Source organism: Dichomitus squalens (genome assembly GCF_000275845.1).
Source record: "Dichomitus squalens LYAD-421 SS1 unplaced genomic scaffold DICSQscaffold_1, whole genome shotgun sequence".
In the NCBI taxonomy this organism is placed as follows: domain Eukaryota; kingdom Fungi; phylum Basidiomycota; class Agaricomycetes; order Polyporales; family Polyporaceae; genus Dichomitus; species Dichomitus squalens.
The window spans coordinates 2,213,228-2,229,608 of record NW_006766883.1 but is presented as its reverse complement, the minus strand read 5'-3'; the positions used below and the strand labels follow the sequence as shown (position 1 = coordinate 2,229,608).

At 56.8% G+C, this 16,381-nt stretch overlaps 4 protein-coding genes across 4 annotated transcripts; 3 read left to right on the top strand and 1 right to left on the bottom strand.

Annotated features, from left to right (window-relative positions):
• The first annotated feature begins 11 nt into the window (after nt 1-11).
• Nucleotides 12-2,037, top strand: DICSQDRAFT_76588 (uncharacterized protein). The gene is made up of 10 exons (XM_007360507.1): nt 12-89; nt 144-170; nt 222-269; nt 323-419; nt 476-627; nt 686-807; nt 862-1,073; nt 1,130-1,240; nt 1,297-1,459; nt 1,515-2,037. Exons 1-10 carry the CDS (start codon nt 54-56, stop codon nt 1,855-1,857), a joined length of 1,311 nt encoding a protein of 436 aa, XP_007360569.1. The 5' UTR covers nt 12-53; the 3' UTR covers nt 1,858-2,037.
• A 1,140-nt stretch (nt 2,038-3,177) lies between these two features.
• On the bottom strand, nt 3,178-7,763 carry DICSQDRAFT_96278 (uncharacterized protein). The gene is made up of 18 exons (XM_007360506.1): nt 7,636-7,763; nt 7,445-7,576; nt 7,299-7,386; nt 7,217-7,247; nt 7,020-7,162; nt 6,898-6,962; nt 6,824-6,846; nt 6,693-6,770; nt 5,650-6,633; nt 5,118-5,592; nt 4,884-5,057; nt 4,446-4,829; nt 4,277-4,385; nt 3,931-4,217; nt 3,682-3,865; nt 3,552-3,621; nt 3,383-3,492; nt 3,178-3,321 (listed from the first exon to the last, which is right to left on the bottom strand). The coding sequence occupies exons 6-17, from the start codon at nt 6,956-6,958 to the stop codon at nt 3,442-3,444; spliced, it is 2,880 nt and encodes a 959-aa protein (XP_007360568.1). The 5' UTR covers nt 6,959-6,962; nt 7,020-7,162; nt 7,217-7,247; nt 7,299-7,386; nt 7,445-7,576; nt 7,636-7,763; the 3' UTR covers nt 3,178-3,321; nt 3,383-3,441.
• Nucleotides 7,764-8,355: 592 nt separating this feature from the next.
• Nucleotides 8,356-9,255, top strand: DICSQDRAFT_47628 (uncharacterized protein; the record flags this gene model as incomplete). Its single annotated transcript, XM_007359847.1, has 5 exons — nt 8,356-8,380; nt 8,446-8,649; nt 8,703-8,825; nt 8,878-9,100; nt 9,162-9,255. The coding sequence occupies 5 exons, from the start codon at nt 8,356-8,358 to the stop codon at nt 9,253-9,255; spliced, it is 669 nt and encodes a 222-aa protein (XP_007359909.1).
• Nucleotides 9,256-9,481: 226 nt separating this feature from the next.
• On the top strand, nt 9,482-16,313 carry DICSQDRAFT_151488 (isocitrate lyase and phosphorylmutase). Its single transcript, XM_007360505.1, has 12 exons — nt 9,482-10,031; nt 10,091-10,258; nt 10,329-10,380; nt 10,440-10,800; nt 10,855-11,176; nt 11,234-11,332; nt 11,383-11,438; nt 11,496-11,601; nt 11,664-13,746; nt 13,804-13,958; nt 14,022-14,096; nt 14,151-16,313. Exons 1-9 carry the CDS (start codon nt 9,586-9,588, stop codon nt 11,761-11,763), a joined length of 1,710 nt encoding a protein of 569 aa, XP_007360567.1. The 5' UTR covers nt 9,482-9,585; the 3' UTR covers nt 11,764-13,746; nt 13,804-13,958; nt 14,022-14,096; nt 14,151-16,313.
• The last annotated feature ends 68 nt before the right edge of the window (nt 16,314-16,381 follow it).

Genomic DNA, 16,381 nt, shown 5'->3' with positions numbered 1-16,381 from the left:
CCAACCTGCCTCCCTCACCCACTCTTCCTCCTTACCCTCTCTGACCGTCCGCTATGTCTACTAGAGAGCCGATGTGGTACTGTCATGAGGCAAGTATACCCTGCTGACTCCTTCAGAACATACTGCTAAGTGGATTGACACAGTGCCATGCAGAGATGCGGCCTCTGATGGTGCGTTCCCCGGAACTTGGCCCCCTCCCGCTCTTTTGACCACCCCGCCAGGTGCCAGATCCACATTGCGCATCATGCAACGGAACGTTCGTTGAGCGGGTACGTACTCTCTATCGCGTATATGAACGCACATAGAGCGGAGATGCGTGCAGATAGAGAACCCAACCGACGACCCCCGCGACTTCGCAGTGGCCGATGCAGCGAACTGGGAAGATGGACCGCTACCTGGAGAGATGGACGTATTCCTGGGTGAGTTCTCCTCACTCTGCCAAGCAAGTCCTATCTCAAAGACGACCGTGGCGCAGCGGGACTCCGGTCGATACTGCGGGGTCCCAATCCTTCACCTCCAGTTCCCGCGCCCTCTGGGAGCCCGCGCGCTCGCTCAACAAGTCCAGAAAATCGCAGAATGTCTGGCGACCGGCCACGCTCTCCCAATGCGCCACAGACGTTTACAACGGTTCGTCCACCGACCATCACCTACCCCATATCCGGACATCATCTTTACTTTCTCGCAGGGTCGGAACAACAGCTTCACTATCCGGATAGAGCGCTCTAGTCTCCCGGGGAGCCGACGAACAGTCATCCTTGGCGGGCCACCGGGGGGTGGGAGCAATGACGATATTCCTAGACTGTCTCAGTAAGGTTCCTTCTGCTCTAGTACTTTTGCACACGGCTGATATACATGGTGCAGATTCGCACCACCCCGACCCTCCGACGGGACCCAGCAGGACCGACCCAACATTACGGGCCCTATGCTCGCACAATATCTCCTTGCACTTATGGGACCTGGCCGTGGGGCCGACCCATTTTCTGAGCTACTGGGCGGTATGTTCCCTGGCGGGATCCCAGGTGGTGGTGGTCCAGAGAATGGGCGATGGGGAGACTATGTCTTTAATCAAGAAGGTAGCGTTTCCGATCGAACCAGCTTGCATGATTCCACGATCTGACTTATCTTGAAGCCCTTGATCAGATCATTACCCAGATCATGGAGAACAGTAATTCACACCAGCCCGTTCCGGCAACTGAAGAGGTGATAGGGAAGTTGCCTCGAGAGGTTCTCGAAGAAGGATGTGCGTCGTCTTCGTCGCTAGAGTGGGCCAATCGCAGTCTGACCTCGGCCTATCAGCGCCGCTCTTGGAGAAAGACTGCGCAGTATGTAAAGAGCAGTTCAAGGTCGAGACGGAAGATCCAGACGAGCTAGTTGTTATCACGCTCCCTTGCTCGCATCCATTCCACGAGCCTTGCATCCTTCCTTGGTTGAAGAACAGCGGTACCTGTCCAGTTTGCAGGTAAGGTCTTCATCCACGTATGATACCCTCAAAGTATCTAACGAACATCACGCAGGTATCAACTCGTCCCCCAGCCAAGCTCACATCCGCCAGGACCCCCGCCCGCCGGGTCAAGCCGGTCTGATAGTTCGTCATCTCCCGGTTCATCCGGTAACAATGGTTCCTCCGGAGGCGGCAGTGGAATCCTGCAGAACGTGTTCGGTCTCTTCTCTGGCGCGCCTCAGAATAACGCACCTCAGAACGAGCATGGTTCGAGCAGCAGCTCAAGCAACAACGCCGGAAGGAGCCAGAATCGACCCACAGCGACGAGGACGGCTAGCGGCGGCCAGCCGTCCTCGCCGACACGCCGAGGCAGCGACTATGATATACCTGGAGGTTGGGGTGACCAGGTAGACTGACGATAAATAGCCTCGGGGAGTAGTAGATCTGTTGTTGTCTCCATCGATCTCGTACATTATCTACCCACGACCCCAATTGCGTACGGCTAGGGCATTGTACCGGTAGCGTTCCGTCATATGTATCACTCAGGAATTTCGTTGTACTTTGAATATCGGACCTGACAGCAGGGAGAAATATCATATTCGTTATGGTCAGACTCCTCGGGCGTGCCCAACAGAAATGCAAATGCACGTGAACAGGTGAGGTGGTCTGCAGCGCGACGGGCGCAACGCGCGGATGGGCATCGCGACCACCTGACCTGTGTTGGACGCGTCGCGGTGAATCGTGGTAACTGGTACCATCAGTGACCACGCAGTGACGCGTGTGCCCGATGCCCTGCGTCATTGCGTCATCTGGCACTCGATCTCAGCAGGAGACGAGCGTACGCATGCGTGGCTTCAACTAACACTGTTTGCCCCAATGGCCCTACTACTTGGGATTCCATATATACCTACGTAGTTGCCCCACACACGGACATGCTCGCTCTTCGTCCTCGACCTCAACACTTCAGTCTCGTCGCATATAAATCACTAGCGACTCGCACCTCGACAGTTTCTGTACCTCGCAGCATATCCATGGCCAGCACCGAAGCGAAGAACGCCGCGGGACTCACCCCGGAAGAGAGCAGGAATCTCAAGGAGAGGTCTCCGGAGCCGCATGAGCAGCGCATCGTCCAGGGCATCAAGGAGGTAGAGAAAGTCTCCCTGACTTTTTGACAATTAACGCTGACGACTGTCATGCACACCGTTAGCTGTACTCGTGCAAGCCCCAAGAGGTATTTGTCCACACTCTGCAGCTTGACCGCTACTGTTGGATCAGACTGACTCGCAATGCAGAGCACCTTCGACATCTACACTAAGGATGCGAAGTTCCACGACCCGGTCGGTATCGCAAACGGCGTGGATAGCATCCGCCAACAGTTCATTGGCCTGGTACAGGTGCGCATACAGCCGTGTCTGAGGCACGTTGCTCACAAGAACATTCAGCTCTTCCCACGCGCGGAGCTCCCGAAGTTCCGCGTGCTTGAGAACCCGCCTTCCGTGCCGAAGAGCACGATCCTCATCGACCAGGACGTCGACTACTACCGCAAGCCCGAATCGTCTTCTGCTACTAAGGTGGGTGTTCATCCCTGCTCGTAGTCTTCTAGGCGACTAACGTGACTGTATGCGCCATGGCAGAGGGTCAACTCCCTCCTCACGCTCGAGACGAACGAGCAGCACAAGGTGGTGCGCCACACGGAGGAGTGGGACCACCGCAAGACGTCGAGCAGCGAAGACGGGTTCCTGGGCATGCTCAACGAGCACCGCAAGAAGCTCACTGTGAACATCACTAACATGTTCACCTCCAAGGAAATACCGAAGTAGTATCTGGCAAGCGCATGCGAAGTGACACTTCACTAGGGTTGTGATAGATTGTGACAATGCCTGTACTTGTAGAATGAGGTCAGTATATTAGAGTACAGAAGTGATGACGTGACATACGTACGCGGATATTCGTACAACGAGTCGATATTCGAGAAATGTCGACATGCAACTGCGCTCGTGTCAGAAACCGAACCATCGCTTCGCAGTTTGTTGCGCTGCTAGGTTTTTAGCCTATCATGATAATGCTGTTTAGCACGGGACGCGGCCGCATGGGGCACTGAGCGACGTACTTGGGCTACCATGTTCTTGCTTCCTTGCTCCAACGAGTCCAGACTCTGCTGGAGATCCCCAAGCATCTCACTAGCATATACATTGTTAAATTACCTACGATACAAAGACGGATCGACTGGAAGAACTCACCCTCTTTCCTGGAGCGCAGTACCTAGGCGATTGTAAAGATCACCCACACCACTCGACATCTCTGACGCCTTTGCGGAGACTGATGTCTGAGCAGGGCTAGTAGACCCGGCCTCCGGACTGTTCGCACGAGGGCGTTCCGCTAGCTTGCTGTGAGGCTTAGGGATGGGCCTATCAGGCCCGGCCACTGGCGGACGGTGTTCGTGGTCAGTCATCGCCATACTATATGTGCGTTCACAATGTGGAACATACATAGAGCATCGATCTGGTCGCCGGCACTCGCGACCGTCAGAGAGCCGATGTACCCCAGCACAGAACTCATGACGGACGGTGGCCCGAGTGAGACGGGCTGGGGCTGAGCGGGTACCGAGCCTCGGCCTCGGGTGAGGTCGACGAGGGGCAGCTCATACGGAGCTGCGCGCCTGGAGTTGAAGAGTGTGCGGATCTCGGTGGTGAGGAGCGGACGGAAGGACGACCCGGCAGGGACCGGGAATGCGGTATGGGTAATGTAGTCGCCAGTGTCGTCAGTACTCGGAGGCCTGGAGACGCGGACCTGAGTATCGGGAGCATTAGGCAAGTGCTCTCAGGCAGGACTTACTCTGTCAACGCGGATGTCTGCAGCTCGAGCGTGTGGATAAGTTCTAGGTGTGGCAGAGAGTAAATTAGCCCTTGACCGCGGCTTGTGTATGCGACCAAAGCACACGAATCTACGGGGTTCCGACAACCACTGAGCCAGTAAATCTTGGTAATGCGTAAGAACGGCTTACCGAGTCGACCTACAACCTCGACGTGCTCGATCGTCCCGACCTTGCTTCCCCACTCCACCTTTGCAATACGCTCCCCATTGACGTCGAGCAGGGTCCGTACGCTCTTCGCACCTGCGCAGACCCAAATGTATTTCGGAGACGGATCCGCACCAAAAGCCTCGTCCTTCTGGAGGACGGAGGCCAACCCAGTACGATTGGCGGGACGTCTCGCGCCCGACTTTGCATCGAGGACGACCGAACCTCCAGATACTGGACGTGCGGAACCTTCGACGACCGCCGGTGGGTGCTCTACTATCCAAGTGCTTGGCGCCTTATGCTCCAGGGTGTAGATAGACGTCTGGCCAGAGGCCGCAGTGCCGATGAGGCGGATGCGGACCTCGGGGTCTAGGTAAAAATGAGTTCATGTGTGTGTATGTGGGACAGATTTTTACGACTGACCAGTATCCAAGGCACAGCACGTCCAAGTGAGCGACAGAATGGGCTCATGCTCTGCGTGTCGCTGCAGGAAGCTTCCGCCGCCATGGGCGTGCGAGTCGCTCCGGAGGATCACGCGCGGTCCCCGCAGATCGATGATGAGCAGCTGCCCAGAGGTGTATGCGACGGCGAGGAACCCTTTATGTGATAGACGCGGTCAACATCTATGCGGCCGATCGCGAAACTTGCGAGACACACCGACGTCCGAGAGCGCACAAGCGGTCACCGGCCCGCGCCTGGCATCCGGTCGCACAGCAAACACCGGGCGATAGCGCAACCCTTTGCGGACACGAAGATGTGACAATGAAACCAGCTCTTCGTCCTCGAGTATCTTCTGAGTAAAGGTCGTGTCGTCCGCGGGAATGTCTAGTCTATGCAGGACGACTGCCTGGCTCCGGAGAATTGTGGCACACTCAAGGGATTCGGGTGCAAAATAGACGGCATCCACGCGGTCTTTGTTCGAGCGGAGGTCATAGTCAGTGGCTGCTGACAGGCCGAGAGAGCGGTCGATGAGAATGGGGGCGAGCTCGATGGTGAGGGGCGGGATGGGCGAAGGGAGACTCGACGCGAGAGGGGTATCTTGACCGTTACTGACGAGAAGCTGGGAGCTCACATCCGAGAAGCGGATCGAGAGGTCCCGAAGACGCGATATCAAGATCCTATGGGGTTGTTGCTGGGCGCAGTTCGGTCAATGAGACCAAGGGGATAAGCGGGAAGTAACGATACAAACCTTGGTATACTTCATAAGACCGTCGGCATCCTCCGACCACGCCATTCCGCCACGCATCGGGAACGGGACCTCACCCTCGATAGACCCATGCTTGTCACGTACGAGGGTCTCGTACGCGTGCTTGTCAACCTTGACAAGATACTCTCCGATGGCGCTCCAGAGGTACGGAGGCAGCCTTGCTGGCCAAGGATCGTCCGATAATGACATCGACTGAAGCGTCTTGGCCAGTTCCTTCGCCAAGCCATAGTCTGGCTCAGTCCCATCTTCGGGGTATCCTTGGGTGGGGTCGTCCTTGAGTTCAGAGGGGGTCTCAGGAGGCCCGGACTCGACGAACTCAGGTGGCGGGAAATCGAACGCTTCACATACACGCGCTTCCGGAGCGTCGCTGTCAGACACAAGCAGGATCGCACTAGGATCATAGGTCCCAGAAAAGTGCGGTGTCAAGCGAGGGAACAGGAGGAAATCTTGGACCGGTCCCGAAGCATTGTATGTATGCGCATTCTTCACTCTGAGCGAGTCGCACATTGCGGCGCGCACGTCGGGATGCAACCCTTGGGTGAAGCTTTGGGCTTTAGGTGAGGCTGCTGTGGGAGGCGCTGGAGGCTGCAGGGGATGCAGAAGCAAAGTGGTCACACCAGGAGTAGCGTCGATCGTCGAACCGCCAAGAACAGTGAGGACTGTATCGCCTCCGCGAGGGTCGGATGAGTTAGGGAAGCCGCTCCAGGCAAGCTTGAAAATGGGTTCACGAGGAGGCTCCGGCGGATGCTGGTTAGCAGCAGACATAACGGACTCGAGGACGGCGGTGTCGACCAAGCTTAGGTCCTCTGTATCTGGACTGTCGATGCTTCGCAGGAGTAGAGGCTTGTCTTCATCCTCAAGAGACCAGAAGCCAATCGTCCCGTCGGCATAGCCCACGGCGAGAAGATGGCCAGATGGATGGATGGCCAAGGCCGTAACCTGAGAACGACGGGGTAGGAGGATGTCCTAACGGGTGCGTTGTGAGCTCATCGTCTCGATGCTCTCTGTAAGTCAGGATCGCTGACCTTGGAGTGATAGCCTGTTCCACCTGGTGCTCCAGGAGACAGTGTCAGCTCGAAAGTCCTGACAGGCTTCTGCTCTCTCTGTATAGCCCACGTGAGTAGATGATGTCACCTCGGGCATCACAGGGACGCACTAGGTCGGCTACAATGATACCGCCTGCGACCTCTTTATAAGCATAGTACGGATCAGGTGATGGCGATCACGTACCCTCATATGCCACGAACAGTAGGTTCAGGTCTCGAGGGTGAATCACAATATCTATGATCATGTCCCTGTTGAACGGACCCATTTGAATTATCCAATAGATGAGTGCATAGTGTTCGACTCACGACGTAGGTGACCCGGACAATGGCCCTCCAGCAAGAGATCTCTCCTCGTAGACCTTCCATACATTTGGTATCACGTATTGGGATATCCGGAGGCAGAGTAGATCGTATGTCTTGACCTCTCCGTTCGCCAGTGCGATGAACGCCTGCGGAGCTACACTCAGTAGATGAGTCGGTGGTGTAGAGAATCAGTGACGAACATGAGTGTGCGATGGAGAAGTGGTGATCGCACTGCAACGGATTGCTGTCAAAAGTAGTTTCTAGACGAGGGGTTGTTCATACTGCACTGGTTGACCAAAGGCAGCTATCTTCTGCAATTTTGGCCGACCCAGGTTTGCGAGGTCCCATACGAAGAGCCGATCGTGCTCATCTGCACAGATGAGCTCGCATCGACGCGCAATGTGCAAGACTCTGGATTGCGCTCGTACCGATGCAGAGTAACTTAAATACAGATGACGCGGATTGCAAGAACTTGACGCGAAGTCCCGCAGGGTCAGAAATGTCGACCGTACACTCCACGCCAGGCGAGCCGTACAAATGTATGCGCCCGCGTGCAGTGCCTTGGTTTACGATCTTAGAGAATTGATTGCGCCCTAATCGGGAGGATTGGTTCACGTACCAACTGCGAAAAGGCCGGAGAGGGGTTCAGTCGCAACCGCAGTGATGTCCAAATGGTGCCGGACGGTCCTCAGCAGGCCTGCTTGCCAGTCAGTCGCGTCAGACAGGTCTAGAGACAGGTCCGGCAAGGCTTTGATTGCTGGTGAGGTGAACATGTTGACTCTTGCCGCTGCTCAGCGGGACAACAGTGAGCAGGATCGCAAGAAAGGGTCGGCTACCAGGAGACAATTTCACCAACCAGTGGTTGAAGATGTACGCAGAATCTCCGAGGATGAGTATATCAGGGTGCGTACAGAGCGCAGATTGGATAATTGGACGAAGGAGGCTGGATGCCGGAGTCGCGATCAGAGAGGCGCCGGCCGTCGCGGGGTCACCGCGCTCCTTCCGTATATGGACGTGGTACCAATGCCTTCAAATCAACCTACTTACTGAATAGTCTCGTTCGATGAGGTCGAGTCCGAGCACTACTAGTGCTGTCGATATATGAGAGAGTTGCGCTAAATCCAGTCTCGGACTTTCTTGCTCGCGCTCCAAATAACCACGGGCCTCTCCAGCCTGCTCCATTCCTCATGACATCCACTATGTCCCGCTGTCTCTCTATGTCGTCATAGTTGAGCCGGTTGTGGGACTGAACTGAGGCAAGTATATATATAGTCCTCCTCGCTAGTAGGGTCACTTTTGAACGTTAACCTCCGTGTCATCTTCCTCTACTAACGCAACAATGTGGATCGCTCACTACGCCTCGGGTACGCCTTGAGCAGCATTGGTGCGGGATGGATTTTGAAGCAGGCTACTCATGCACTTTTGCTAGGCTTGGCTGCAAAGCCGTTCGCGTCTGTAGTTCCCCTCTCTGTCTTGACTCTTGCAGGGGCACTCCCAGACGTCGTCTTCTTCATCCTCCAATTCTCCGGCATTGAGACCTTCAATCTCGACCCCAGCCTCCAGAGACGTGGATGCTTCCCGTACTCCAACGAATATCCTTACAGCCATTCGTTGCTCGGAATGACGGTCGCTGGTGCGTATCGCCGGCCGACTCTCTCAAGGAGCTCTCACTCAATTTCGCTACAGGTGTCATCCTCGCCGTCCTCTACAAGAGATCTACCAACGCCCCCGTCACCTGGAAAGATCAAGCCGCTATTGTCGCAGCGTCCGCTAGCCATTTCCTTCTGGAATGGCCTTCTCATCGTTCAGGTACAACCAGTTGAGCTTCTCAACACTCTCGGATTCTGACATGGACTTCTAGACGTCAAAATCACTCCGGGCGATGATACAGCGCTAGGTGCCGGCTTGTTTGACCATCCTACCGCAACTTTCTTCACCGAAATCGCCATCTTCCTGGCCGGCCTCTGGGTCTATGCAACCTTCTCTCCTCCCTCGACCAAGGCTGGGTATAAGCGCAGCCCTAACCGCCTGTGGGGCATCGTCCTCTTCCTCATTGGAGCGCAGGCCCACTTCTCTTTTGGCTCGTGAGTGCTCGCTCACCTTCGGACAGATAGTCCGACCTTGGGGCTGACGTGATTCGAACAGAGCTCCGACGACCGAAACGCGCTGGGTGCACGCGCCTCTCTTCCTTGGTCAAGTTCTGGCCAGCTGCTGGTTGCTGGGCAAACTTGAGTCATGAAGGGCGAATCTTGACACAGAGCGTAGTAACGAGATCTCTGTACAACACGAAATTAACATTGTACAATCATTACACCCCCTCATCTTGTGCTACCGAAGTCTGAATTTTGAGCCGACAGTCGATGACGAAGTGTCAGGATGCGAAACTCGGGATCCGCGCTCGTTCCGAAGTTGCCGGATTACCGGCCCAGTGTGGGGTATACAAGCTTGTCCCTGCACCACTACTAGCTCTGTTCTCAGCTTCCTCCTGAGGTGCTCAGGACACCTCTCTGCTTTTCTGCTTGTCTCGTTTCCTGGTCCAAGGCTCTTCTCGTGCCGTTAGACTCGTGCAATGATTAGGACGACCCTCCGCGTCCGCGGCGCAACCCGCATCCTCGCCCCACGCTCTCGCGCAATGTCCTCCTTCCCCGCACTACCACTCACCCCTCCTACCCCGGAAGAGGAGGCGGCCCAGTTTGAGGCCCGCATCGCGGACATGGAGGCGTTCTTCGCCCAGCCCCGATTCGCCTCGCTCAAGCGTCCGTACACCCCCGCGCAGGTCGCGTCGAAGCAGGGCTCGTTGCCCGTCCTCCCGCTGCCCTCGACGCTCCTCGCGAACAAGCTCTATGCGCTGTTTGAGAAGGCTGCGAGCGAAGGGCGTCCTGTGCACACCATGGGCGCGATCGACCCGGTGCAGATGACGCAGATGGCACCGCACCAGGAAGTGGTGTACGTTAGCGGGTGGGCGGCGTCGAGCGTACTCACGACGGGCAACAATGAAGTTGGACCGGACCTGGGGTGCGTACGCATGTCAAATGCTGACTGTGCTGGGGCTGAGGTATGGGTGGGTCGGACAGAGACTACCCGTACACGACCGTCCCGAACCAAGTGCACCGGATCTTCCGTGCTCAGCAGCTCCATGACAAGAAACACTATGACGAGCGGTGGCAGGTGACGCCGGAGGCTCGCGCGAAGTTGCCTTACATCGACTACTTGCGGCCCATCATCGCCGACGCGGACATGGGGTGAGCTTTGCCCTGCTGAGCCTCGCGCGATTGTGGACGAACGGACTGAGCAGGCACCCGACATGCGCAGACATGGCGGCCTCTCGACCGTCATGAAGCTGGTCAAGCTATTCGCCGAATCTGTGCGCCCCTTCTTCGAGGGTCCCCTGGACCACTTTTCTGTCTAACTCGCGACCTCCAGGGTGCGTCAGCGATCCATCTCGAGGACCAGCTTGTCGGCGGCAAGAAGTGCGGCCACCTCGCGGGCAAAGTGCTCGTCCCCGCGTCCGCGCACGTCTCGCGCCTCATCGCGGCGCGCTTCCAGCTCGACCTGCTGAAGTCGACGATGCTGCTGATTGCGCGCACGGACGCGGAGAGCGCGAAGCTCCTCTCGAGCACCGTCGATATCCTCGACCACGAGTTCATCAAGGGCGTCACCGCGCCCGACCGTGCGCTCGCGGAGGTCATCGCGAAGGCCGAGGCCGAGGGCCGGAGTGGTGCCGAGATCGACAAGATTGAGGCGGAGTGGTTGGCGAGGAATCCGCTCAGCACGTTCGGCCAGGGTGAGTGAGTGCGGCTCGTGTATGGAGGCATTGCTGACAGATTTCGACATTCAGCCTTCGAGAAGGCGCTTGAGAAATCAGACGTGAAGGACAAGGAGGGTGCGCTGAAGGCGTTCCGTGAGGCGGCGGACGGCAAGTCTAACGCGGACGCACGCGATATCGCTAAGGACATCCTCGGGGAGAACATCTTCTGGGACTGGGACTTGCCCAAGACCCGTGAGGGTTACTACCACTACACCGGCGGGGTGGAGGCAGCCATCAAGCGCGAGCTTGCATTCGCGCCCTATGCTGACATGATCTGGCTCGAGACAAAGCTGCCTGACCTTGAGCAGGCTCGGTATTTCTCTCGCAAGATTCGCGAGAAGTACCCTGGCAAGTAAGTGCTTCATCTTATGTATGCGAAAGTCTGTAGACAGATCCAACGTGCGTTCAGGTGGTTTGTCTACAACCTCAGCCCCAGTTTCAACTGGTCTGCGCAAGGATTCTCAGACGTGGCTTTGAAAAACTTCGTCTGGGACCTCGGTAAAGAAGGGTAAGTTCCCCCAATAGATGACCTTATGCCGAGCTGAGCATCGTGCGTAGATTCGTTCTACAGCTTATTTCCCTGGCTGGCCTGCACCTGAATGCTGTCACGGCCGGTGAGTACATGCTTGTAAACCACCTCGGCCTACACATATCGCTGACAACACGTGTAGCCGAGCTAGCCGCGGCCTTCAAGACCGATGGTATGCTTGCATACGTTAATCTCATTCAAAAGAAAGAGAAGGAGATCGGCTGTGACGTGCTCACGCACCAGAAGTGGTACGCACTCCTATGCTATGGTCGCTAGTCCCACTTCGGCTAACGTACTTGCTATAAATTAGGAGTGGCGCTAACTACATCGACCGCATCCTCACCACCGTGTCCGCGGGTTCGTCAAGTACCTCCGCAGTTGGCAAGGACTCGACAGAGCACTCATTCTGATTAGCAACGCCTGGTCGACGGCTGCCATACTCATGATGATACGGAGCCAGTGGTCTAGTACTACTAGCAACACGTGTTGTTATATTGTTTTGTGCTATGGCATCAAATGGAAGTGAAAATACTGATAATAACACATCGGCGGGACTTGGAATCAGGAATGCAGCAAAGTGTAGAAGTACGATGGAATAATGGACCCAAGGCATGATCAAGACGAGCGTAAGTAGTAGACAATGCGTATCGGTATCGTCAAGGAGCGTTCCAAGAGTAAGGTAGTGATATATACGGCGTGCACGAGACGGACAGACTCATGGGGGCGACAACTAGCATGGGAAAGATTGCGAAGAGCCAAGCGATGTAAAGAGACCGCGCGCCACAGGCGGGGTCCACGCTAGCTGCGGCCCTGGTAGTAGAAGGCAAGAAGGCAGTGGATACATATACGATATAACCATACGGTCACGACACGAAGCGTCTGACAACGTACGAAGCAACCAAGATATTATAGACCAGATATGGCAAACAACCAGAGACGATCATTCTGAGGATGACATGGACTGGTCTATAGTATTGTAAGGGTATGAAAGCTGATGTGGCAAGAGCTTAGGTGAGACGATCTCGAACTGTGACTCGTCAAAGCTCGGACGACTATCCGATGAGTCGCCAGACGTGCGTGGTATCGACAGTGCGCCAGGGCGTGGCGGTGAAGCGCCGGCCATGAGCCGGGAAGGTGCACGGGACGAAGACGACTCAGTTGAAGAGATGCTCGGGCGGTTTTTCATCCTTATGCTGGCGTTGGATAACTGCGACGACCGACTAGCAGAACGAGATTGGTTTCCAGAGAGGTGCTCGGGAAGCGGAGGACTTCTCGGGATATCGACGAGGGTCATAGTCGATGATACGCCTGACGCGCGCTTCATGACCTGGCCTAGCTCCACAACGCTCCCTTTCCTCAGGCGCTGCTGTTCTGGAGGCATCTCGTGACTGGAGCGCGGTGCGGAAATGGACGATTGTGAGGAGTGCGCCGAGAGGGTACCCGACTGGGACTTGCTGAACGATTTCAGGATCGACTTGCGCATGCCGCCCTTCTCCGCCTGGACCAGTGCCGGAGGGGCAGACGCAGGCAATGGCGGGGTCGTAGCTGGTATGGGTGACACCGATGGCGAAGGCTGGCGGGGAGGAGGGTGGAGGGGATAAGGGGACTCTTGATTCCAAGAGAGCTGGTGCATTGAGCCGTTACGCTTCGGCATAAGCATCGCGGGTCCCGGCGCGGATTTCGGCGGCTCGGGGAGCAGCGGTGATCTCGAGAGCGTGCGGGATATGCGTTTCGGTCCTGGTCCAGGGGCGGGGCCATTGGAAGGCGGGGCTGAGTTCGGGGACGAGCGACCCGAGTTCGGCAAGGCAGGCGAGCTTGACCCGGACACCGAGGCCTTGTTGGTTCGCCGCCAGAGCTTCTTGATGCTCTTCACACTCATAAGCGATGACTGTTTGGCGGCGGCCTTGCCATCTTCCGACGCTAGCGAGTCGATGGAAAATCGGCTTGTTGAAGGCGCAGAAGATGCATTACTCATCTTGCTGCTATGCGCTTGCCGGAGTGAGGAATTCTGCTTCGCTGCGAAGACCGACTCCTCATATCGAGGGGTCGGGACATCCACGTCCGACGGGAATCTCCCGAACGGATCCGGCGACAAAGGGATAACGGGGGATTCGGATCCAGGGGTGCGTAACAATGCAGGTGCTACAAGGGGTGGATAGAGCCCCTCTTCCTCCAGCTCACGTTTACGCGCAAGCGACTCGTCGGACATCGCGTCTCCGTGAGCGGTGAACCGCTTCTGGAAGGGTGACTTCGGCAATTCTGTTGAAATACCGTTGAAGGCTATCCGTGGCGGAGAAGGGACGTCACTGGGCAGTTCAGTTTCGGGAGCGGAGTTCATGTTGTTGAGCATCGAGTAAGGGACGGCGGGCCACGAAGCACCTTCTGCAGGAGGCCTGAGCCCACAGATTACTTAGTACGTGACCATTGCAGAGTAGTTATTTTACACAAACCCTGGTTGGTGTGGGGACATGGGTATGGGAGCACTGCGAGGAGTTCCTTGCCAATTCGGCGGAGGGGTGAGGCTCGCAATGGAGGGCATCCCTGTCGGCGTCTCTGCCGCCAGATCTTCGATAGCTAGCTTGCGAGGCGAGAATTGGGCGAGGTGCTGAACAGGACAGTGGTCGTAAGCATTCACAATGACCAACAGAAATGCGGCATCGGTACTCACCTTCTCAATTTCGTCCAACTTAGCCATCATAAGGACTTGACTCTTCCGGCGATCGTCCGGATCATCCTCATCGTACTGAACAGATCGTCGGTGGCTATACACAACTGCCGGTCTTTCGATGCCACGCACCTCGACAGAGCCGTCCAGGCCAAGGTTGAGGTCGTCAAAGAACTGTCCGTCACGTTTCTCTTCCAATGGGCTGCGTCGCGGGCGCTGTGTGGTCTCGCCGTCGGAGGACTCATCGCCTTCGGCAAACATACCTGTAGAGGGGGTGGACTCCTCTGTCAGGTACGCCAAACGCATGTTCGAATCGTCCGTACCAAGACCCGCGGAATCCGCCACGTTTGGTAGGGACGGCGCAAGGTCCAATGCTGGAGGGATGCGCTTCCTCGACAAGGAGGAGCCCCCTGAAGCACTGCGCTCGCGACCGGCCTGTGGCGGCGGGCTAGGGATGGCGACCGAGAGTCGTGGGCGTGAACTCCTCTTGAGGAGATCCGCAACCTCCCGCGCGTCGTCGCCCTCCTGCCTTTCCTCGCTGCCCTCCACTGGGTCTGGCAATGCCGACAGTGCCTCTCCGGAGAGGGCGAGGTCAACGACATTCGGATTCTTCGTTCTCTTCTGACGGAAAGGTTGCGATTCAGCACGTATGTCCGCCCAGGTCTCAGCATCGGTGCCAAACACGTCCGCCAACGGATCTCCACTCACGGTCCCTTGCCCAAACCTCGCCGTTGCATCCTCGTCCTCTTCGTCTGAGTCCGGCAGTTGCGCGTACCCATCGTCGGCGTCGGGGCCGAGCAATCTTCCGTCCTTCGGCCGCAGGAACGCAGGCATGTTCGACTCAGCCTGCAACCGCTCGACGAGGCGAAGCTCGAGCGCCGGCTTCCTCGCCGAATCATCCTCTTCAGCTGCCGATTCGTCGCCCGCCCGCGACGCTGCCCTGCTCCGGAGCCCTAATCGGCTCTCTGTACGCTTCGCGTGTTGTGCGCGCCGCGTGTTCTTCCATCTGCCATACCACGTTGCCTTTCGCTTGTCGATGTTAAACTCCACCTTCGCTAGAATGGGTATGAGCGCTGGCGAGTGCAACCCGGGCAATAGCAAGTCGTCCGCGTTGCCACCGTCAGATACGGAGGTCGCGGAGTCGGGCGAGTCCAGACCCGAAGTGGAAGAGAGAGCCGAGTGGGACACGGTGGTGGAAGGAGACGGGGTGCCGAGTCGGGGAGCTTCCGTGCGCATAGGCGAGAGAAGCGGTCGTAGGGGACTCGGATTTGACATTACGTCTTGGAGCAGCGAAGGCGACGACTGTGCGGCTGCGTTTCCGAACCCGAGGCCGTTTGCACGCGTTGCAGAGAGAGACGGCTCATCGCGTTCGGCCTTGAGTACACGTACCCAGATGTGCCTCCAGATGTCTTCCGATATTCGCGGTCCTGGCCCGCCGTCTTCTTCCGACATGTTCCCAAGTCGCATACTGGCATGGGCAGCGGGGGAGGAATTGACAAGATATAGAACCAAGCCAACTGTGCTCGGAAGCGCATACTCCTTCGCGATGGCGTTTAATTGGCTTGGTAGTGTCGGATAGACTGGGATCAGAACGCCGCGCCGGAAGTGCGTATGATAACCAGAAGCGGTCGGAGGTGGGGGAAGCAACTCGTTCTCATGCGTGTAGTCGGATTCATGGGGTAGATGAGATGGCGGAACGACGTGAAGGAGGTACTTTGACGTCTGAGAGGCCGGGGTGTAGGTGTGAGCAGAAGAGCCTACCGAAGGCGTGGGCGAACGTCGAAAGTCGAAAGAAGGAGAGACAGCGGAAGGAGGTGCGATCGGGGAAGGAGCGTAAGTGGAGGAAGGTGAGGTGAGTACATGAAGGCGAGGGATTGGGGTAGATACTCCAAGAGCGTTCGCGAGCTTTGCAAGTCGATCAGGAGGCAGCGGCGAGCGCGGAGCCCAAGAGGGAGAGACGGCTGACTCGGGTTGATCAGCGTTCTCGGGAGATGAACCAGGCATGTTGTAGTCAGGAAAGAAGTCGCAAGGGCCTCAGGCTTCGGGATACAAAGAGAATATCACTGTGAATGCATCTGTCCCGGATGCTGCTAATGCTGTGGATGCCGAGTACAAGGACAGCCATTTATTGAACGATTGAAACATTCGTCCCGGAGCGGGATGCCAGGTCACTCACCTAGACCAAACACGACTTTTCCAATGTCCTGGACTGAGAATAAACAAAGCCGCAGAGCGTGTAGGAGCAGCAACAGAGTCCGGCGAGGCCCGCGCAGGAAGGGGGAGAGGGACAAGCTCTGCTGTGATCAGGGCTGCTCTGTTCTGTCTGTTCCCGTCTCGCCCAACCTCGTCCTTCCCACAGCCGC

Excerpts from the sequence above, each read along its gene's own strand:
- DICSQDRAFT_76588 (XM_007360507.1), top strand. The coding sequence starts at position 54 with ATGTCTACTAGAGAGCCGATGTGGTACTGTCATGAG. Across the intron at positions 171-221 it reads CAGAGATGCGGCCTCTGATG|GTGCCAGATCCACATTGCGC; the intron begins GTGCGTTCCCCG and ends CCACCCCGCCAG. Across the intron at positions 628-685 it reads CGCCACAGACGTTTACAACG|GGTCGGAACAACAGCTTCAC; the intron begins GTTCGTCCACCG and ends ACTTTCTCGCAG.
- DICSQDRAFT_96278 (XM_007360506.1), bottom strand. The coding sequence starts at position 6,958 with ATGATCATAGATATTGTGATTCACCCTCGAGACCTGAACCTACTGTTC. Across the intron at positions 5,058-5,117 it reads TTGTGCGCTCTCGGACGTCG|GGTTCCTCGCCGTCGCATAC; the intron begins GTGTGTCTCGCA and ends TATCACATAAAG. Across the intron at positions 4,218-4,276 it reads CAGACATCCGCGTTGACAGA|GCCTCCGAGTACTGACGACA; the intron begins GTAAGTCCTGCC and ends CCGCGTCTCCAG.
- DICSQDRAFT_151488 (XM_007360505.1), top strand. The coding sequence starts at position 9,586 with ATGATTAGGACGACCCTCCGCGTCCGCGGCGCAACCCGCATCCTCGCC. Across the intron at positions 10,259-10,328 it reads ATCGCCGACGCGGACATGGG|ACATGGCGGCCTCTCGACCG; the intron begins GTGAGCTTTGCC and ends CGACATGCGCAG. Across the intron at positions 10,801-10,854 it reads GCTCAGCACGTTCGGCCAGG|CCTTCGAGAAGGCGCTTGAG; the intron begins GTGAGTGAGTGC and ends TTCGACATTCAG.